Source organism: Cetorhinus maximus, chromosome 2 (assembly GCF_964194155.1).
Source record: "Cetorhinus maximus chromosome 2, sCetMax3.hap1.1, whole genome shotgun sequence".
In the NCBI taxonomy this organism is placed as follows: domain Eukaryota; kingdom Metazoa; phylum Chordata; class Chondrichthyes; order Lamniformes; family Cetorhinidae; genus Cetorhinus; species Cetorhinus maximus.
In genome coordinates, this window is record NC_135880.1 from 182,148,199 (window position 1) to 182,172,156 (window position 23,958).

The following is a 23,958-nucleotide window of genomic DNA, read 5'->3' on the forward strand; positions in this document are numbered from 1 at the left end:
CCTGGCATGTCCTCCTGCACTGTTCTTTAACCAGGGTTGATCCCCTGGCTTGGTGGTAATGGTAGAGTGAGAGACAATGACGGGCCATGAGGTTACAGATTGTAATTGAGTACAATTCTGCTGCTGCTGATGGCCCACAGCACCTCATGGATGCCCAGTCTTGAGTTGCTAGATCTGTTCAAAATCTATCCCATTTAGCACGGTGGTTGTGCCACACAACACGATGGAGGGTATCCTCAATGTGAAGGTGGGACTTTGTCTCTTCAAGGACTGTGCGGTGGTCACTCCTACTGATACAGTCATAGACAGATGCATCTGTAATAGGCAGGTTGTTGAGGATGAGGTCAAATGTGTTTTTCCCTCTTGTTGGTCCCCTCACCACCTGGGCAGGGTAAATAACCATCTATTCGATAAATTTATTGTTAAAGTAAGTGTGGGTTTACTATCGATCTAATGGTAGGACTGAAATTTACCCCAAATTATTCCTTTAAGCTTGAAGCATTGGGAGGAGACATAACATAAAAACAGACATTTCTACAAAGGAAGAGGGGAGGAATTGGCAGGGGGAGGAACTTGAAGCACTCTCGTCACTTCTTAACAACCACTTGTGGAAAGGTATTGAGAGATCTGAGAGTTGGTTTCCTGTCCTAATCTTCAGGGATATTGTGTGGTGTAGGGAAAGCTAGAGAGAGACATCAAAACTAGCAACATACAACATCCTGGCCTCCTCCTGAGGTCTCCAGCACTACAGATGCCAGTCTTAAGCCAATTCACTTCACTCCACGGGATATCAAGAAACAGCTGGAGGCACTGGATACTGCAAAGGCTATGGGCCCTGACAATATTCCAGCAATAGTACTGAAGATTTATACTCCAGAAGTAGCCATGCCCTTAGCCAGCCATTCCAGTGCAGCTACAACACTGGCATCTACTCGGCAATGTGGAAAACAGCCCAGGTATTTCCTGTTCACAAAATGCAGGACAAATCCAACCTGGTCCATTATTGCTCCATCAGTCTACTCTCAATCATCAGCAAAGTGATGAAAGGTGTTGTCGATAGTGCTATCAAGCAGCATTTACTCAGAAATAAGCTGCTCTGCAGCACTCAGTTTGGGTTCTGCCATAGCACTCAGCTCCTGACCAAATTCCAGCCTTAGTCCAAAAATGGACAAAAGTGCTGAGAGTGACTGCCTGTGATATCAAAGCAGCATTGGACCGAGTGTGACATCAAGGAGCCCTAGTAAAACTGGAGTCAATGGGAATCAGGGGGAAAACTCTCAACAGGTTGGAGTCATACCTAGCGCAAAGGAAGATCGTTGTGGTTGTTGGAGGTCAATTATCTCAGCTCCAGGACATCGCTGCAGGAGTTCCTTAGGGTAGTGTCCTCAGCTCAACCATCTTCAGCTGCTTCATCAATGACCTTCCTTCCACCATAAGGTCAGAAGTGGGGATGTTCGCTGATGATTGCATAATATTCAGCACCATTTGCAACCCCTCAGATATTGAAACAGTCCATGTCCAAATGCAGCAAGACCTGGACAATGTTCAGGCTTGGGTGGTAAGCGGCAAGTAACATTCGTGCCACACAAATGCCAGGCAATGACCATTCAATGGCATTAACATCACTGAATCCTCCACTATCAACATCCTGGGGGGTTACCATTGACCAGAAACTGAACAGGACCAGCCATATAAATACTGTGGCTACAAGAACAGGTCAGAGGCTGGGAATTCTGTGGAGAGTAACTCACCTCCTGACTCCCCAAGGTTTGTCCACCATCTGCAAGACACAAGTCAGGCATGATGGAATAATATTCACTTGCCTGTATGAGTGTAGCTCCAACAACATTCAAGAAGCTCAACACCATCCAGGACTAAACAACCTGCTTGATTGGCACCCCATCCACCATCTTCAATATCCATTTCCTCCACCACCGATGTACAGTGCAGCAGCATCTACAAGATGCACCACAGCAACTCATTAAGGCCCCTTCGACAGCACCTTCCAAACCAGTGACCTAGAAGGACAAGGGCAGCAGATGCATGGGAACACCACCTGCAATTTCCCCTCCACGCCACACACCATCCTGACTTGGAAATATATCGCTGTTCCTTCACTGTAGCTGGGTCCAAATCCTGGAACTCCCTTCCTAACAGCGCTGTGGGTGTATCTGCACCACATAGACTGCAGCAGTTCAAGAAGGCGACTCATCACCACCTTCTCAAGGGCACTTAGGGATGGCAATAAATGCTGGCTTAGCCAGTGATGCCCACAACCCATGAAAGAATAAAAAAAGCTTTTCAGAAATTGATGAATTTTCTCCCTGTAGAGGGAGGGGGTAGTGGCATCATGGCTGAGCTTGATTCTGACGCTCATTCAGATGTAATATTTCCTATTTTCCCCCTCTGTAAACTGAGACCAATTGTAGCACCCAACTGCTGTATTGGCCGAGACAACTAACCCAGCAAAGATCAAGGATTGATTCTGACACTATCCTACTCTGTATTACTCTTCGGATAAATTCACTGCACTATCAGGAGAAGCTCTCTCAATTTTATGAAGAGCCATTTGATGGGATTCCTATTTGTAATCACACCCAAATGCACTTTATTCAGTCATATTCTCATTCCCTCGTCTCCCTACCCTCAATATAATCACCCTGAAAGTATATTTTAGAGCATCAATCCTTAACAAATTATATTTCATTACTGTCCTGATAGTTACTATCTATATGTACTGTTCTCTCTCATAGGGGCAGAGTATTATTTCCTTCTTGACAACAGAGATCACACCTGTCATGGAATTATTTTCATCTATGAAAACACATGGGGTTCTAGAAGAAGTTCAAGTAAGTTTGTGGTTGAAACACGAGTAAAATGCAATTTGTGTTGAAACATGCAGTTTGTTCAAATGTATTATTCACATTTCAGAATCATGTTAGGTCACAAGCATATATCAACAACATAACTTGTCAATGTAGTATAAAATCCCTGGTGCACTTGTATTATTTTTACAAGTTTAGTTGTGCACTAGTGCATCTTTGCATAACAGTCTTGCTAATATGGAGAAGGTCATTTTAAAATGTCACTAAAATTCCTTTATTCTTCAGAAGCCAGAGGTTCACATCCTTACATTTTAATAATCCTTTTATTTACTGATAAGTAAACTGATTAAAATGAAAAACAAGGTACATATATTGGCTTTTTAACCACTTGACTTCATCTACTGTTCACTGTTGAGTTAAATGCCCTTTATTTGTTTATAATTATCTGAAATAGTTGGTTCTTTCCAGGAAATATTGCAACCTTGGTGGTGAATCAAGGGTAGAGAGTTTCAGGCGGTAACAAAGTGGTTGTTACCATACTAATTATGCAGAGGCCTCAAAAATGGTCCCAGGGCATGAGTTTGAATCCTGCCATGGCAGGTGTGGAGTTTAAATTTAATTAAAAACCCAGTATCAGTAATAGTGTCCATAAAACTACTGAATTATTGCAAAAACCCATCTGGTTCAGTCTTTCAGGGAAGGAAATCTCCTGTCCTTACCTGGCCTTGTCCATATGTGACTCCAGGCCCACTGTAATGTGGTTGACTCTTAACTGCTCTGTAAAATTGCCTAGCAAGCCACTCGGTTATATTCAAGAAGATGACTCACCGTCCTCCGTGAGGACGTTTAGAGGTGGGCTCCAGTGGTCTTGAAATATTTAATGGGAATCTTTGGAGGAGTTTTGAGTTTGCATTATTTATAAAATGTAAACTCTCCTTTAGGAGAAATTGAAAGATGAAAAGATTATTTGAATCCTGCCATGATTGTACCAGGTAATTTTTTTTAACTAATGTTGGCTGAGGGGTAAACTGGATCTTAGTTTAACATTGCGTGTGAAAGATGCATCTGCAACTATGCAGGCTAGATAACATGCTCAAATGTCTGGAGTAAACCTTGAAGCCTACAAACTTCTGACTCCAGAAAGTGTGATCACTAAACCAAGGTAGATACCAAAGTGAAAGGTATACAATTTTCAAAGTAGCAGTTAGGAATCACTAGGTACAAAGAAACAAAAGTGAGAGTGAAGATGAAAGCAAAATACTGCGGATGCTGGAAATCTGAAATAAAAACAAAAAAATGCTGGAAAAACTCAGCAGCTGTGGCAGCATCCATGGAGAGAGAAACTGAGTTAACGTTTCGAGTTCAGAGCTCTGAGGAAGAGTCATACAGACTCTGTTTCTCTCTCCACAGATGCCAGACCTGCTGAGTTTTTCCAAAGTTGACAGTAACTTTGAAGTTGGATATTAGGTTGGAGAAAGTGACAGGAAAAACAGCTTTATAAAATTTTTTAGTCTGCCATGTGATTTGTGAGCTGTTTCAAGGCCTTTGCTAATGCTTTTGAGAGCAGCTTTGTGACACCTTACCCTCAGATTTCAAATGTACCCACAGCAGCAGCTCAAGCTCATATCATGCCATTATGTAGCATTCCAAGTTGATGCTTCTGTATCTGCTGACACAATCACCCAAAATGAAAAGCAATTTTCTCCCACTAATTAAATTCTTCAATCCAAATGCTTTCTTTTGTGTCACCTAGATATGTACAGCACAACATTTAGATTATCCCAGATGTGAGCATTGTGTATTTCCTTTTCCTTCACCTCCTCTCAGAGGTGTCACCTGTATGAGTTGGTCTTACTATTCGGCTGCAGTAAATTTTCATTATTGCAGTGATGGATGAGTTTTTGCATTTTGGCTGCAGTATGATTGGTAAGCGTAAAAAAATGTACAGATCATAGGTGCCCCCTCTCCACCTCCCCACAAGCTACTTTATTTCATTTAGTCCTATCAACTTATGTTTATTTGAACATAGTATTTTACAAAAGCATTTTGTTACTAACCACTATTTTCTTTCATGTAAGCTCTGAAGCATACCCTACCACTCCATTTAATGGTAAGAAAACACTCCTAAAGCATTTTGCAGTGAAAATAGCTTACAATTACCATTCCACTGTTCAAAGGTTCCATCTTTAAGACTCCTTACATGTTCAACAATGTGAGTGTAGTCTAATCTTATTATGCTTTCCCAAAAACTCATTGCAGTTTGGTTTCCAGTTTCTCTGTTTCATTGCAGCCTGTCTTTCTAGCAACTATTATTTGTGCATATTTTCAACTTAATTAAAAAAGGAATGTTTTTCTCTGCAATTTTATCCTCCCTAATTAACTGTTTAGAATTAAAATTGACATTTTTCTTTCTATGTGATCTGCATCCTGTTTGATAAATTCTTAACAGCAATTCATTTTGGTTATTTTTCCTTTCCCATGTTTTATTTTTCTATTAATCTAATTTTACATTCATAATATGAAATCAAAGCTCATGAGATCAGGGTCATGTGTTTTGTTACCTCTGCCCCTATTAAAATATAAAACTAATTGGCATATGATTAGCGGTGCTCAAATATTCTTACGTTTCAAATTTCCCCTGTTTCAGATCTACACCCATGACCTCTTGTTTGTTTCCCTTTTAATTCCTGTAAGGATGCAATGAGTTTGCTTCCTCTTTTGAACGATCCCCATACACATTCCACTTTAAGGCACTTAAAAATTAGCAATAAATAGTAACCTCGCTTTGTTTTTAAAATATTTCAGGATTTTTCTGTTGCAGTTCTAATATTGAAATCCTTCTCATGAATTCATATTCTTTTGGTAATTGAAATTCTGTTATCTATTCATTTTTCTCTCTCTTAGCCTTTTTTATATTTAGATGTTAGGTGTGATGACATTTGCATTGCTGCTATCTTGTGTTGAGGATGAAAGGGTGTAATATTAAGTTGAATTTTAATTTGATTCAGATTAAGGATACCCTTTTGAATGATGATGACATTGGTGACAGCTGCCGTGAAGATTTTCTGCATAAGTGAGTGTTTATCTTGAATTATAGAAATTGCATGCAGTATCAGGGCTCAGTTATATGAACATATGAATTAGGAGCAGGAGTAGGTCATTAGGTCCCTCGAGCCTGCTCCATTCCTTGATAAGATCATGGCTAACCTGATTGTGGCCTCAACTTTACTTTCCGGTCTACCCTGTATCCCCTTTGACTCTCTTGTCAATCAAGAATCTATCCAACTCAGCCTTAAAAATATCCAATGATCCTGCTTCACTACTCTCTGGGGAAGAACTTCCACAGAACAACAATCCCCTGAGAGAAAAAAAATTCTCCACATCGCCATCTTAAATGGGAGACCCCTTATTTTTGAACCATGTTCCCTAGTTGTGTCTCTCACACAAGGGGAAACTTCCTCTTAGCATCCACCCTGTCAATTCCCCCCAGATCACCTATCATTCTTCTAAACTCCATTGAATACAGGCCCAATCTGTCCAACCTTTCTTCATAAGATAAGCCCTTCATCTCAGGAATCACTTTCATGCTTCCATTTATGCTTTTCTATTCTTCCTGCAAAGTGGATGAGTTCACATTTTCCCACATTTATACTACACCTGCCAATTTTTTGCCCGCTCACAACCTATTTAAATCCCTTTGTAAGTTCTTTATGTCCTCCTCATTGTTTACCTTCCTACCTATCTTTGTGTCAAATTTAGCAACCATACATTCAGTCCCTTAATCCAAGTCATTTATATAGATTGTTAAATAGTTGAGGCCCCAGTACTTGTGCACTCCACTAGTTACAACTTGCCAACCCAAAAATGACCCGTTTATCCCTACTGTCTGCGTCCTGTTAGCCAGTCAATCTCCTATCCATAATAATATGTTACCCCCCTACACCATTAGCTCTTATTTTGTCCACTAACCTATGGATTTGGCACCTTAAAAAATGCCTTTTGGAAATCCAGGTACACCACATCTACAGATTCCCCGTTATCCACATTACTTGTTACTTCCTCAAAGAACTCTAATTCGTCAAATATGATTACAAAACCATGTTGACTTTACCTAATTGCATTAAGATTTTCTAAGTGCCCTGCTATAAGCTCCTTAATAATAATAGATTCCAGCATTTTCCTATGACAGGTGTTAGGCTAATTGGCCTGTAATTACCTGCTTTCTGTATCCTTTCTTTCTTGAATTGAGAAGTTATATTTGCTACTTTCCTACCTGTTGGGACCTTTCCACAATCAAGGAAAGTTTGGAAGATTATAACCAATGCATCTATTATCTCCACAGCCAATTCTTTTAGGACCCGAGGATGAAGTCCCTCAGGTCCTGGTGACTTGTCAGCTTTTAGTTCTAATAGTTTTCTCAGTTCCCAATTCCTTGGTGAATATAATTGTTTTCAGCTCCTCCCTCCCTTGCATCTCTTGATTTATAAGTATTTCCGCGATGTTATTTGTGTCTTCTATAGTGAAGAGACACACAATTTCTGTTCAACACTTGCCGTTTCCTTATTTCCCATTATTAATCGTCCAGACACACACACTAGAGGACCCACACACTCTTCATTTTTAAATACTTGTAGAAACTCTTACTATCTGTTCTTATGTTTCTAGGTAGCTTTCTCTCATACACTTATTCCTCCCTCCTAATTAATTGTTTAGTCATTCTTTGCTAGTTTTTAAATTTTGTCCAATCTTCTGGCCTACCACTAATCTTACAGAATGTACACTTTTTCTTTCAATCTGATACTATCTTTAACTTCATTAGCCATGGATGCGCATTCGTCTCCTAGAGTCTTTCTTTCTCACTGGAGTGTATATTTGCTGATCATTATGAAAGTTCTCATTAAATGCCTGCCACTACACTTCTACTGACCCACCCCTTAACCTGTTTTCCCAGTTCACTTTAGCCAGCTCTGTCTTCATATTCCTTCGTTCTCCTTGAAGGGTAATTGCCTTTATTTAAGTTTAAAACATTAGTCTTAGACCTACTGTTCTCTTCCTCAAACTGAATGCGAAATTCAATCATGTTATGGCCACTGCTAACTAGAGGCTCCTTTACTATGAGGTTATTAATTCATCCTGCCTCATTGCACACTACCAGGCCTAGAAAAGCCTGCTTTCTGGTTGGCTCTAGAATGCGCTGTTCTAAGAAATTGTTCCGAAAACATGCTATGAACTCATCCTCCAGGTTACCTTTGCTGATCTGATTCTTCCAACCTATATGTAGGTTAAAATTACCGATGATAATTGCAGTGCCTTTCTTAGAAGCCCCCATTGTTTCTTTATGTATACCTTGTCCTACAGCATTGTTACTTTTAGGAGGCACATAAACTACTCCCAGAATTGACTTCTTTCCTTTGCTAATTTTTTTAATCTCTACCCAAATTGATTCTACATCTTGATCTTAAGAACTAAGGTCATCTCTCACTAATGTACTAATGCCATCCTCAATTAACAGAGCTATCCCACCACCTTTTCCTGGCTTCCTGTCCTTCGAAAATGTCAAGTATCCTTGAATATTCAAGTCTGAGCCTTGGTCACCTTGAAGCCACGTCTCTGTAATGGCTATCAGGTCATACGTATTTATTACTTTTTGAGCTGATTGTTATGGATGCTATGGGTATTCAGATACTAAGCCGTTCTGGTTTTTTTTACAATTTTTGCAAACTCTGGCCTTATCTGCTGTCGTACTCTTAAGTTTGTACAATCTTTCCCTTCCTGTCACGCCCTGATTGTCATGACGCTTAATACTACCTTGCTCTCTTGCCTTGTCTTTTTCCTTTAATTTACCACATCTTCCCTCATGAGATTCCTTCCCCTCACTATTTAATTTAAAGTCCTCCCTAGTTTTATGACTCACCATAACACTGGTTCTAGCACGGTTCAGGTGAAGGCTGTCCCAATGGTATAGCTCCCACTTTCCTTAGTTCTGGTGCCAGTGTCCCATGAATTAAAACACATTTCTCCCATACCAATCTTTGAGCCACGTGTTATTTACCCTAAGCCAATTTGCTCATGACTCAGGTAATAATCTAGATATTATTGCCTTTTGAGGTTCCGCTTTTTAATTTAGCCCCTAACTGCTCATACTCCCTAAGGAGAACCTCTTTCCTATTCCTACCTATGTCAGTGGTACCCATATGGACCATGACAAATGGATCCCTTCACTGCAAGTTCTTCTCCAGCCCTGAACAGATGTCCTGCACTGGGCAGACAACACAGCCACCTGTACTCTCTCAGCTTCAGAGAACTATATCTATCCCCCTGACTATACTGTCCCTTATTACCACAGCATTCCTATTTACTCCTCCCCACTTAAAAGGCTTCCTGTACCACGGGGCCACTGTCAGTTCGCTCATCCATTTTGCAGCCCCCGCTCTCATCCGTACAAGCTGCAAGAACCTTGAACCTGTTGGACAATGGCAAGGGTGAAGGCACCTCCAATTCTGCCTTCTGCGTTCCCACACCTGCCTCACCTGCAGTCACACCTTTCTGTCCCTGACCATGGCCGAAATCAGAAGACCGTATCCTAAGGTGCGTGACCGCCTTCCGGAACAAGATTTCCAAGTAACACTCCCCCTCCCCGATGCATCACAATGTCTACAGCTCGGCCTCAGGTGCAATGATTCTGGGACGAAACTCCTCGAGATGCATTTGCTTACTGTAGATATGTTTGTCTTGTATTGCACAGGTGGCTAAGGGATCTCACATACTGCAGCTGCAACACATCACCTGCCCTGCTATCTTTATTATGTTTTAGTTAATTACTTATTTATGTTTTAATTACATTTTTAATTAATGTGTCTAGTCTTGTTTGTGCTTATATTCTTATTATTTCAATAAATGTTCTTCTTACCCTGATTGAAATTTTCTAGTTAGACATAATAAATAGGAAAATAGAAAATACTCACCAGCCAATCACCTACCCGCTTCCCTGTGATGTCACACATCGATTTTTAAAATTTATTTCTGGACTATCCACAGGCCCTGCCGCTCCTCTGGCCGCCGTCGGCCCCGCCGCCGCTCCTCTGGCCACTCCTCTCGCACTCTCTTACTGTTAATAGCACTGTAAAGTTGCAATCATTGATCTGTACCTAACAGATTTGTCTTTCAGCATTGAAGTACATTGTACTTCTCTGTTAAAGAACTTACCTTAACTTTGCATCTTTTTCATAAAGGCCCTGTAAGAACAAATACAAGTGAGCATGGATAAGCTTGGGAGTGTACTCACTGACCAGACTGATTCTGTTCTGTTAAATCTGACTCTTTGGTTACTAGGGCTGTAATTTTACGTTCGCTGTGTTGATATGTCGGGGCAGTGGGCATGAAACGTACTGAGTGATGATGTTGGGTCAGTTTCCCAATATCAATATGTCTGAATACCATTTTATGTGCAGTAGATCACAAGCAAGATGTGGACTCCGCTTTCCATCTGATAAAGGTCGATTAAAGTTTTTAGAAATCCAGTTGGCTTGCATTTCTCGAGCCCAGCAGCATTTTACAGAGGCCACATAGGGCTTGGAGCCTCGGCAGCTTTAAATGATCGACAAACGGGAGGTGGATGCAGGGGCCTGAAGGACTTGGCTAGTGAAGTTAATGCTTCAAATTTGAGAGTGAAAGGCAAAGGGCAGAAATCATTGGCTCATTTATGCCACTTGAGTAAGTTGGTCTTTTGGCAGGGGTATCTTAGAAGAAATTTTTTAAGAGAGGGCTGGGATTGTGTGTCCTCTTAGCACCCATTAGAAAAGTGTTCCCATGACATAGTCGGCACCCAGTTGGGTGCCATCGTCCATTCCGCAGAAGGCTCCTCCAATGTAGAGGAAATCTGGAGAAGGAGTGAAAGGTGAGCACTTGACCAAGGACAACAGTAACCTTCTGGACACCTGCAGGTGCAGCTTGGTGATGAGGAAGGAGTAGAAGATCACAGAATTGACCGGGCGTGAGACCTGTGAGGAGATGATGCAACCCAGCAGACGGTGCACCAACAGAGGATAACCTTCCTCCAGTGTCTGTGATGACTGCGTCTGTCTTGTGAGACTGTGACAGCTCTGTGTGACATGATGATGGGAGAGGTCTGCTCTAATTGCGTGGGTGACCATCCAATGTCAGTGGCTGTCAGGGTCACAAGTGCCCTGAATTTCTGCCCCTCAGGTCTATTCCAGGGTGCCACTGGTGACATGAGCGGCACCTCCAAATCAGCTGCACATCACTGCATCTTGTGATTTATGCCCTCTTCATTAGGGTCAACCAACACATCAAGTTTGCAACCAATGCGGACGGTCAGGCTGAGAGAGCCAGAGGTTTTGGCACCGTCGCTGGATTCCCCAAGATCCAAGGAATCATTGCATGCATACGGAAGGGATTTCACTGTCTCAATATTCAACTGGTTTGTAAATCCTGCAGGTGGAACACATGCAAGGATGAATACATTGTGACAGGGTTACCTGCTGAAGAAATGGCTGATTACACTGGTGGGGAACTCAAGGACTGAGGCAGAGGCATGCTGCAATGCAAACCACCCAACGACCAAGGAGACCATTGAGCAGGCTTTTCGGTCTGCTGAAGATGAGAGTTAGGTGCCTGGTGCACTCATTTGGTGCCCTTCAGTATGCACAGCAAAAGTCTCCTGGATTGTGGTTGGCTGCTGCGTCTTGCACAACCTGACGCTGCAGAGGTGGAGGTCCTGGCTGTTGAAGACATGGCAGTACATCCTCGCACAAGGAGAGTACCGAATCAGAGCTACAGCATCCTGACCAGCCTACAGGGCCACTTGGAGGGCCCAAGATTTATGTGTGGGAGGCTCGGGAAGCTTTTAGACCAAAGTGTGTTTCCTGATTTGCAGCATGTCAGCCATTTAGTCCACCAAAGATCCACATTCCAGGCTCACTAAAGCCATTCACACCTGCTAGAAGCCCAGAATCACTCAAGCATCAACACATAGCACAGCAATCAGCACACGTGCTGTGGTCAACACCAATCAGCCCCAGCTCACAACCCTTTACACATACGTCTCGCTCTGGCCACCATCACTGCATTGAGACAGTCATAAGCAAAAAGTGACATTTAATGAAGGCTAACTACAATATTCAACATTCCTAATGATGCTCCTCCTTCGTTGCCAATTGCAGTGGAGGCAAACTACTGGCCTTGTTGCCCCATGGCCTGGGATGCCTGAGGCCATGAGGTCTCTGGCACACTGAAGGGCTCCTGAACAGTTGCAGGAGCTGCCTCTGTAGCCACAGAAACTTGAGGCGTTGGTCTTATTGGCAGAGGGGCTGAAAACCTCTGTTATCATCAGGAGTGCCCTGAGAAGAGTCCACACTTGCAGGTGGCTATCACTCCTCCACAAGTACACTTGTATTTCCCTACTTACCTGAGAATGCCGAGGGCTTGGTAGAGACCCTAGTACCTCATCCCAAACTCACCGTGCCACTGATCCCTCTCGCTCAGTGACAGCTGATGGCATGTAGGTCTGCACATGCATCACCAGCAGCTACCGGTGGTCTGCTGGATGTGGCTGTCCAGGAGAATTGCCAGTCTCTCATTGATGGAGGTTATGTGATCAGGCAAGGGGGAGATCACAGCACTCATGGCCTGGATGAACTTCTCCACTGTCTCAACTGGGGCACCCTAAACCTCTGGAAACTCTGCAAGATCTTCACACACCTCATGGCTGAGCGTCCAGGATCTGCTGCCTTATGGACTGCTCCAGAGGCTCATAATCAGCCTGGGACTTGGCATAAGCCTGGTCTCCCATGCACCTCTGAGCATCAGAAGCCTTGGCTGTCACCGCCTCCAACAGCTGGTCTGGTGCTTGTTGATGTTGGTACCAGGTTATGACGCTGAATCTCCACCTGCATGCGTACCCGCTGACAATATCTGAGCTGGTGCGAGGCAAGGATGTGATGCTGCACCCTCTTGAGGTACCCTCCCGCTCATCAGATATGGACGGATGTTCCCCGGAGATGTTGCCTGGCTGTTGGTTGGAGTTCACTTGTGAGAGAAAACAGGAAGATCGGACTGATGCGAAACCCTCAGACCAAAACCTAGAATTGGCTGCAGCTTGGGCATGTCTGTAACTTGGAACCCACAACCATCCCTCATGCTTACCTATCTGTTGCTCTCCTCCCTATGCCTTGAGGGACCTGTTCTCCCCAATAGGTGCACTGATCTCTCCCTGTGATGGATTGGCCATTCTCATGTCAAGTCCACTTCAATGCCTTTTCCTTTATTGGTGCCAAAATGGCAAAGTGGGGGATGCCCCCATCAGTCTGTGGCCCTTCCCTCATGTTCTGGGTTTACTTCTACTTTGGAAATATTGAGAATCATTTCAATGCTCATACTACAGAGACCGCCCACTCTAGCACCTGCTGCAGCCTCTGGGACCAGTTTCATGCAAGTGTTCGATTGACACTCGGCTGCACCCTTATGTCGGTCTGCTGTGCCACACAGCGCCCCCTGATAGAGCTGTAGCCATTCCCTCTATCTGCTGTGTTCACATGTCTCAACAGCCATGCCTGCACACCCATTCATTTGCTTCTAACCCAAGGGAGACTGGTTTGTCACTCACCCTGACAAAGCAGAGAAGGTTGTTGACCCACTTGTGGCACAGGCTCTCGGAATAACCTCCCGGCTGCTTATCTCCTTCGCTACCTCTATCCAGGCCTACCTGATTTGCTAGGCAGGTCTCTTCTTTCAGCCTTGAGGGAAAAGACCTCTCAGCTCGCCCCAGCAACCTAGAGGAGGATGTGTATCGCTGAACCATGGAGCCACCTGGATTCTTGACTCTGCATTGGTCACAGGTGGGTTCCACATGCTTCAAGGTCTTGCTGTGGGTCAATGGGTGATTGAGTGGTGACTGGCAAATGAGGAATGGCCCAAGTGGAGGGGGAATAGCAGTGTAATTTGGAGCTCAGAAGTCTTTAATAGCCAGTTATGTGCATGATCATTAATGATGTGCTACTCCTGAGAGCCATGTTGCGAACCCGCCAGCTCCTTCTTCCTGGTTACAACGAGCCACTGCTACTGACCGTCTTACACTCGAGTACAGATTTGTCATCAACTCCATCGTCTAGCCACCAATTGGCTAGCCTTTGGCACCCGCTTCCGCTTCCACCTTCACAACTCCACTGAGTTGTGTTAAATTCCAATTTAGCTTATTAATTTCAAACCTTCTAATTTCTTCATGCTTTTGTTTACTATTTGTTGAAATGTAAAAAGACTAACTGCGAGCATATGTATCTCTGTAATTAACAGTGAACATGTATTTCAATATTATAAACCTAAAGTTAAACACTATTTGTTTTGCTGATTCCCTGCGGAAGTATAAAATGAGTAATGTTTAAAGTGAAAATGGGAACAGCATCCTTTCACCCCTGGGCCTTTGGTTTGAAACTAGCCCTGTGCTCTTCCTGTGGCTTTTCTGTATTGCTGTATTGGATTTTCTGTAGAATAAAACATCTTTGTTGGTCCTTTCTACCTTTATCCCACTTTATCCATTCTTCATCCATCGCTTTAGTTCTAATTAACTCACACAAGGCTTCTGTTTTTCTCCCAGTGTAAGCCATACAACCACACAGCTGTTGTAGTTGAAAAGGTATGCAGGTTTGCTGCTAAACTTCTGTCAGTTCAGATACTCAGCCAGTTGCTGGGAGGCATGCGATCACTGATGAAAATTTAGTTCTTTAATCTAGTTCATGGTGTTGACTTCTCTCTGTCACAGTTTGTCTTAGCCCTTCCCTCAGACACCAGGCTAAGTTGATTCACATAGAAGCATCTAGTGGGATTGGTTTAAGTATATATTTGATTACCTGTTAAACTGCAAGAAAGCAGTCACTTAAAATTATTTGCTCCCAGTCACTTTCTGGAAAGTGTGAAACTGATCCAAATTTGAGAATGTGTCTGAAGCCTTGAGGAAATGCAGTAGGTGACACCCATGGGTGGTGAGGAAAAAGATAAGTACCACTAAGAATACATTATAATTTATCCCTGCACTCATGACAATTTATTTTCTACTTACTCGAGATGATGGTAAAGTTAATTTAGTTACTATATTAGTGTTATTTTGCTGTCTTCTAAAAATAAGGAAGATCACATGAGAGTGCATGATAAAACCAGCATGCCAAAATATAAAGCAACAAAAGTTATTTGTTGGATCCCTGGGCACACTACAAATTGACCTAGATATCCAGGCAAGCAAAAACACTCTTTAGGACGTGAGGAGCAAAGGTTCACCAACATGAATGGCCAATGATGCTGAAACAAAAATTCTATAGTTAGAATTTAAAAAAAATAGAAGGGTCCCACTGATCCCTTTGGTTCTTGCAGTTGAAAATATGTGCAGAACTGCTGTGCACCCTCCATCAATATTACTGTTCCTTCAGTTGCTGGGAAGTATAAGCTAATATCTTTTGCTCTGTTCCTTCCCCCATACCCCCTCTCTACGGTTAAAGCTACAACCTGCACTCAGCCCTACTCCATAGAGGGTTAACTAAGACTGGAAACTCATAAGAACAGGGAGGGTGCAAAAATCACACTCCATGTGTTAATATTGAATTGTATTGTTTCTCATAGCTGCTTTATATTTCTGTTTCATCTTTTGCATGCTTTTTTTGCTATTTGCATAATGTTTATACACTTCCTCAGGGTCTAATTTGCTGCACTACAAATTTCACATATCAGGCACATAATAGCGAGGATATTTAGACAACGTAGATATTAGAGTGTAGGTACAAGGTGACAATGTTGGGGATATTACTGGTGGGGGGGATTGCTGCTACTTATGGTTTGAAAGTTGAGAGATGCTGCCAGAGATGAACCAGCAGAAAGTTGCTGTTGGAAAAGGTGGGGCTATTTCTTCAGTAATCAGGCCTAGGGTCGTGGGGCTTGGGCCAAATGGAAGGCTGTGCTGCACTAAGCCCATATCTCCTAATATTTTCTGAGATACTCGTGGGGCCTGTGCATTATTTGTTTTGACAGGGCCAAAAATGTGCTTGGGATGGTACTCTGCCAAGTCCCTACTGTGAAATGTGCAGGAGTACACAAAACAGATTCTGAATGTTGGACAACATGGCTGTTATCTTGTACCACAAAGGATGAATTTTTCTTCATTTACCCCTCCTCTGTCCCAATTGATGAATGGATAAGTAAAATCTGCCAAAATAGTAATTGTTATTCTTATTCCTCTGTCTAATACGGCTGCAGACGTTCTATTCTATTTCCTTTCCACAATTTAGATCTGCAATGCACCCTTAATAATGTGACAAGGCCTTTTTTTTATCTAGCAGTCGGTATGATTGGAACTTAACCTGTCCCCCACTCTTGTCTATGTCAGGCCTCTCTACAGCATTTATTCCATCTTTTAACCAATATTGCACTCTGCCTCCATCCTTATCTTTTCTATCTTTCCTGGATAATTTTATTTCCCAGCAACTCCATCCTTGTACCTCACTTTTTCCTGATTTAACTGTTTCTCTATTTAACTGTTTTTACCAGTGCACCACTGTACCTGTTCAGATGTAGCCTGTTCAGAATCCCTGTGCACAATCTTTTCCAGTCTATTTAATATGTTCCTTACACTAGCACCTGGGAGGCACCAAATCATCCAGGTCAAAGTCTGGAATCCAAAAGATCACACCAGCCCATTCTAGCTATATTGCTAATCTGACACAAGCCATCTCTTGTTTGTTGGTATGGTACCATTATTATTTATTGTTGGCCCTGCTAGAGCCCCCCTATTTCAGCAGGAAGATAGAGTTTCAAATACATTTGAGAACATAAATTGTTCTAGGTGCTCCTGTTCCTTACTTTCCTTCCTTCTGTTCCCTGCCTTTTGGATAGTTACCCAACTTTCCTCCTGCATGGCATAAACCCTATTTTACATTGGCGTGACCACCCTCTCAAACTCTTGCTCCAAAATCTATTGACCCTATTCATCGCCTTCTCAATTTCTGAGATTCTGTACTTGAACAATGTGAGTTAATGGTTTTCCATTTGGATGCTATTTAACATTGTTATTTTATCTGGCTCAATGATACAGCTAGATGTTAAATGCCTATTATTGTAAACAGCAAAGCAGCGCATGGACTCGGGCTAAGCGCAGTAAACTTTTAAATTATTTGTGGTGGACAATTGTTCTAAACAAAAACCCGCAGTTGCTATTGCATTATACACTATATTTTTAAAATAATTATGTGATTGAGATGCCCCAAAGCTTTAGGCAATCCTGCAGCAAAATCTGCATCCTCACGTCACAGAATTTGGTTTACGTTACCATATAAATTGGTCTTAAGATGCTGCAGAAATGCAGAACCCTTGTTGCGAAGACTGCTTTGTGAGATTGGGATGTTTATGGGGACCGTAAGGTAATGAATGATGCTTGGTGATCCAGTTGCATAAATGTCAAATATAATTGCTGGAATACGTTGGGCTAAATTTGAATGTGATTTTCTTATAGAGTAAGAATTTTCCAAGTTAAAGTATAAATTCTAAAACATTTCCCCTACTTTTCATATCAAACTAAGCATTAAATCCTGCCACACGCACATATGGGAAATGTATTCCCTTCCAGTAATGGGAACATTTTGTTTGATTTGCAGGGCCATTAGTTCTCACCTGCAGACATGTGGGTGTTCTGTCGTTGTAGGAAGCAATCCAGAAAAAGTAAACAAGGTATTTCTTCCTTCTCCAATGCAGGACCTGGCTTAACAACCTTATATTGAGTTGCTGGACTTTTGTGCATATACTGTAAAATAGACATTTTTTGTCTGCTTTTTATTTTTGTAAACATAAGTGTTGCTGTTCTGATGAACAATATATTTCTGGAGTTGTTAAACTTACCAAAAAGGATCTGGCATTCTAATGTTAGATCAAATCCATTGTTGTTGACTTTCTTTAAAACACACTTGATAGAAACTTCTGTCCAGTTTCTGACCTAATTGGCTCCATGACAAATTGAGAGCAATAGAACGATTTGTTTCTTAATATAGTAGTTGATTGTCTACACCTTGGGCTGGATTTTAACTGATCGAACTGCTCGTAGCCTGGGAACCTGGGAGTTTTAGAAGTGTATTTGTCAGTAGCTTTTTAACCCAGCCACTGCATTAGCATCCGACTTCCGCGTTTCCTGACCAGTCATGATGGTGTGATGGCAATCCACATGAGTATATTTCAGCTGAAGTATTTAAGGAAACTCTTCTAGGATGAAAGTTGAAGGATTGTTCAGGTGTTTCAGCTGAGGAAGAAATTACAACAATAGATTCTCAACATCACAAGGCTGTACCTCGTTTCACTGATGCCCTCCTAAAACCAATGCTACAGTCTGTCAGGGCGTGCAGGGAGATTCTTTCCCCTGCCGACGGGAGCAAGGAGTCTGCTGCCTGGAGATAGCAGAGGAGGTTAGCTACAGGTCTATGGGTGCCCCCTCCTGCTCACAGTGCTGCAAGAGGTTTAGTGACCTAATCGGGTCAGGAAAGGTGAGTGGCACAGCACATTCAAATACATCCTGATGTGTCTTACCCTCATCTCCGTCACTCTGCCTTCCCAAGCCTACTCCTGCACACCAATCTTGACACCAACATAGCTTGCACGTGCACCCATTGCTCTCTGACATGGCATCTCCAGATTCGCATCTGACTATCCCCCAATGACACTGATCCTCGGACTAATGTAATGCCATGCTTTTTCCTCAGGTGATCTTCCACACTAATCTTGTCCCTCCATCTACTTAACACATTCCATTAGTCACACTGATAGGTCTTTTCCTCCTTGCAGGAGAAGAGAGCTCAGAAAACTAGGGAGAAGCAGAAAAGTGGAGGTGGCCCTGCAGCCATCTTCCTGCTGATAGTTGCAGAGTAGGAGGCAGCACTAGCGATAAAGCCAAATCACAGCATGCCTGGCCCTCTGAGATGGAGAGATGGAGCTCCCCAGCTACCTGGTGACAGAATTAAATAATGCGCAGTCACATAGCAGATGACACTCACTCACGTTGACTTAATGTCAGTAGGCAGTCAAATGTGATCTTGTGCACAATGATGATAAGTAAGAGGATAACTAGGGAAAGAGTAGGGCCCATTAAGGACCATAGTGGTAATTTGTGTGTGGAGCCAAAGATGTAGGTAGGGTTCTAAATGAATACTTTGTGTTGGTGTTCACGAGTGAGAGGGACGATGTGGGTATGAAAATCAGGCAGAAAGACTGTGATATAATTAAAGAAATTAGCATAGAAAGGGAGGTGGTTCTAAGTGGTCTGGCAGGCTTAAAAGTAGATAAATCTCCAGGCCCAAATGAAATGTATCCCAGGCTGTTGAGTGAGGTAAGGGAGGAGATAGCAGGGGCGCTGGCAATAAGTTTCAATAACTCTCTGGCCACAGGAGAGGTGCCAAAGGACTGGAGGACAGCCAATGTGGTACCGCTATTCAAGAAGGGAGGAAGGGATAAACCAGGGAACTACAGGCCAGTCAGTCTAACCTCAGTGGTGGAGAAATTATTGGAAGCAATTCTGAGGGACAGAATTAATCTACACTTGGAGAGGCAGGGAATAATCAAGGACAGCATGGTTTTGTTAAGGGGAGGTCACGTCTGACCAATTTGATTGAATTTTTTGAAGAGGTGACCAAGTGTGTAGATGAGGGCAATGCATTTGATGTAGTCTACTTGGACTTCAGCAAGGCTTTTGATAAGGAGACTGATAACGAAGTTGAGAACCCATGGGATCCAAGGCAATTTGGCAAATTGGATCCAGAATTGGCTGAGTGGCAGGAAGCAGAGGGTGACGATCGAGGGGTGTTTTTGTGACTGGATGCTTGTGTCCAGTGGGGTTCCACGGGGATTGGTGTTGGGTCCCTTGCTGTTTGTGGTATATAAAAAACGATTTAGACTTGAGTGTAGGAGGGTCGATCAGTAAGTTCGCGGATGACACGAAAATTGGTGGGGTGGTAAATAGTGAGGAGGATAGCCTTAGATTACAGGAGGATATAGATGGGCTGGTCAGATGGGCTGATCAGTGGCAAATGGAATTTAATCCAGAGAAGTGTGAGGTGATACACTGGGCAGGACAAACAGGGCACGGGAATACACAATGAATGGTAGGACCCTGGGAAGTACCGAGGATCAGAGGGACCTTGGTGTGCATGTCCACCGGCCCCTTAAGGTAGGGGGACAGGTAGATAAGGTGGTTAATAAGGCATATGGGATACTTGCCTTTATTAGCCAAGGCATAGAATATAAGAGCAGGGAGGTTATGCTGGAACTGTATAAAACGCTGGTTAGGCCACAGCTAGAGTATTGCGTGCAGTTCTGGAATCCGCATTATTGAAAGGATGTGATTGCACTAAAGAGTGCGCAGAGGAGATTTACCAGGATGTTGCCTGGGCCAGAGAGTTTTAGTTATGAGGAGAGATTGGATAGTCTGGGATTATTTTCCCTGGAGTAGAGGAGATTGAGGGGGGAACATGATTGAGGTGTATAAAATTATGAGGGGCATAGATAGGGTAGACAGGAAGGAACTTTTCCCCTTGGTGGCAGGATCAATAACCAGGGGGCATAGATTTAAGGTAAGGAGCAGGAGGTTTAGAGGGGATGTAAGGAAGAATTTTTTCACCCAGAAGGTGGTGGGAATCTAGAACTCACTGCCTGAAAGGGTGGTAGAGGCAGAAACCCTCATAACATTTAAGAAGTATTTGGATGTGCACTTGCGATGCCATGGCATACAAGGCTATGGGCCTGGTGCTGGAAAATGGGATTAGAATAGTTAGGTACTTGTTTGACCAGCACAGACCCGATGGGCCGAAGGGCCTTTTTCTGTGCTGTAGTCCTCTATGACTCAATCTTCAAAACTCCAAAGGAAACAAGCCCAGTCTGTCTAACCTTTCCTCATAAGACCGCTCACTCTAGTAAACCTCTGAACCGCCTCCAAGGCATTTACATCCCCCCTTAAATAAGGAGACCAAAACTGCACACAGTGTTCAAGGTGTGGTCTCACCAATGCCCTGTATAACTGAAGCATAACATCCTTTTACGTTCAATTCCTCTCGTAATAAAGGATAGCATTCCATTCGCCTTCTTAATTGCTTGCTGTAGCTGTATACTAATTAATCTGCTCCATCATTCAATAAGATCATGGCTGATCTGATTGTGGCTTTTACTCCACTTTCTTGCCTGTCCCCCATAACCCTTAACTCCCTGCTAATCAAAAATCTGTCTAACATAATCTCGAATATATTCAATGACCCAGAATTTTTGACTATCTGAGAAGGAGAATTCCAAAAACTATCAATCCTCTGAGAAAAGAAATTCCCCCTCATCTCCATTTTAAATGGGAGATCCCTTATTTTTAAACTGTGCTCCCTAGTTCTAGATCCCCCACAAGACAAAACGTCATCCCAGTATCTACCCTGTTGAGCCCTGTCAGAATCCTACATGTTTCAATAAGATCACCTTTCGTTCTTCTAAACTCCTGTGAGTATAGGCCGAAGCTACTCAACCTTTCCCCATAAGACGACCTCTCCATCCCAGGAATCAGCCTAGTGCACCTTCTCTGAACTGCTAATGCAAGTATATTCCTCCTTAAGTAAGGAGACCAAAACTGTACACAGTACTTTGCTGTCTCACCAATGCCCTGTACAGCTCTAGCAAGGTTTCCCTACTTTTATACGTCATTCCCCTTTCAATAAAGGCCAACATTCTATTCTGAAGAAGAGTCATATGAACGCGAAACATTAACTCTGTCTTTCTCTCCACAAATGCTTGTTAGACCTGCTAAGTTTTTCCAGCATTTTCTGTTCTGGTTCAACATTCCATTTGCTTTCCTAATTACTTGCTGTACCTGCATGCTAACTTCTTGTGATTCATGTGCAAGAACAGATCCCTCTGTATTGCAGCATTCTGCAGTCTCTCTCCATTTAAATAATATTCTGCTTCTCTTCTTCCTGCCAAAATGGACAACCTGACATTTACCCACATTATGCTCCATCTGCCAATTTTTTGCCCATTCACTTAACCTGCCTATATCCCTTTGCAATCTCCTCCGCATAAATTGCTTTCCTACCTAGCTTCGTATTATCAATAAATTTGGCTACAACACATTTGCTCTATTCATCCAACTCATTAATATAGATCGTAAATAATTGAGGCCTGTCACTGATCCCTGTGATACTCCACTGGTTAAAATTTGTCATCCTGAAAATTACCCATTTATCCCAACCTTCTGTTTCCTGTTCAAAAGCCAATCCTCTATCCACACTAAAATATTACCTCCATTGGACTGTACTGTTGGTTTCTTGTTTGTGGCTAAGGAGCGACATCGGTAGGTAACAAAATAAAAATTTGGCCACTAATCCCATAAAGCAGGGGTTGTAACATAACTTGCGGGGTTAAAAATATATGCAGTTTTTAGAATAAATAAAGTTCTAGATTGAAATACACAGCCTTATTATTTATTCAAAGTTTTATTTTGCTGAAAAAGAAATCATATTTTCCAGTAGATTGAATTAAGCAGTTTTAATAGTCGAAGTGTTTTTGCATGATTTCAATTTCAATGATTGGAATGAGTTAAGCAACTTAGAATTAAGGGGATAAACTATAAAAGTTGACTGACTTATGGCTAAAAACATGCTGCTTCATGCATTGTGGTCTAAAATGTGCTGTAATTTTTATCTTCATGCAATATAGCAATTACATCAATATCTGTAGCCCTTTGAATAATAGATAATTGCAGTCAATGTGTGTGTGTATATATATATATATATATATATATATTAGATAAAATATCATAGTCCATTTATAATCTGGTAAATATTTTTGTATGAATGGTATGTTACATTGAATTCTTATTTCAACTGTTTCCTTCCCATCTATTGGTTTTTTGATAGCCAGAGTTTAATATTAGACGTATAAATTTCACAGCATTAGAAAACAGTGACTAGTTTTGCATTGTAGGAAGACTGCAGAACAATATATGTAATAACAAAGGAAATTTTCAGCAGTTCACAAGCAACACGAGCTATTCATCACAATTATACTTGCCCACAGATTTGCTATAGGGTTTTGCACTGTAGCTTACTGACTAGAAAGCCATTTGGTGCAGTGGCCTGGGACCTGTGTGTGAACAGGGCAAGCAACTGTATCTTCACTTAATCATTCAGACTGAAGAATCATTAATGAAGAGTGCAAAATCTACATCAGGAAATGTAAGTTAGAATGTTTAATTCAATGTTAAATCATATACAGAAGACAAAATAAAGAGAGGGATTGAGAGAAAGAAACAAAAATTTAAAAATTGCACTTTTAAAATCTTCAACAATAATTCAAATCTGAAAGAATGAGGTTGCATATTTTAAAAGTTAATTTTCAGTGTCAGACAGTTTGTTTGGCAGTAATTGCGACTCATTACGTCATTAAAAAAATACTTCCACTGGAATAAGCAAGCCCTAACTTTTTCTGGCAAGTTTAGTGGCTATAGATAATGCAAGTACAACAACTTCATGCTATTCCATGTATTTCAATGCCAAATTTCTCAGCAAGTAAGTTTCTAGAGGGCAACTGAAATAGCAACTATTGATTTCTACATTTAAATGCAGTACAGTCACTGGATGTTTGATTTACATGTTAAAAACGATGAATGCTATTAGCCTCACTATTATTTCTATAACAAATCAGGCCCATCAGTATATTCCTAGACTTTTACGTTTTGACAGGTTGCCTTGTGCATAAATTACTTAGTATGTGATCTGTTAAATGTTTTTCTGCATTGACAGATGGTTCGCACTCTGTGCCTTTTCTTGACTCCAACCGAACGAAAATGCTCACGACTTGCCAATGCCAGTGATTCTTTAAAATATGATTCAGGTCTCTTTGTTCAGGGCCTTTTAAAGGTAAGATTACAGTTATATAAAATAACAATGTATTTCTTTACTGCAATTTTAAAATTATTTTTTTTTCTCCCCTTAACATTCTTTAATCTCCTTCCTTGTATTGGCAAGGACCATCCTCTAGCTTATAGGACAGCAGACCTGTTTCGTATGTGTTTGTATTGATTTGTCCTCAGTTTTTTCCCTCTTTTAAGAGCTCACCTGAGATTGCT

At 42.0% G+C, this 23,958-nt stretch overlaps 1 protein-coding gene across 1 annotated transcript in view; it reads left to right on the forward strand.

Moving 5' to 3' along the window:
- Nucleotides 1-2,757: 2,757 nt before the first annotated feature.
- The window catches only part of c9orf72 (C9orf72-SMCR8 complex subunit), a 33,843-nt gene continuing 12,642 nt past the window's right edge, over nt 2,758-23,958 (forward strand). Inside the window, exons 1-4 of the mRNA XM_078530296.1 lie at nt 2,758-2,849; nt 5,834-5,898; nt 17,477-17,549; nt 23,633-23,749. Of these exons, the coding sequence (XP_078386422.1) occupies nt 2,799-2,849; nt 5,834-5,898; nt 17,477-17,549; nt 23,633-23,749 (306 nt within the window). The 5' untranslated portion in view covers nt 2,758-2,798. The remainder of the gene's footprint in view (nt 2,850-5,833; nt 5,899-17,476; nt 17,550-23,632; nt 23,750-23,958) is intronic.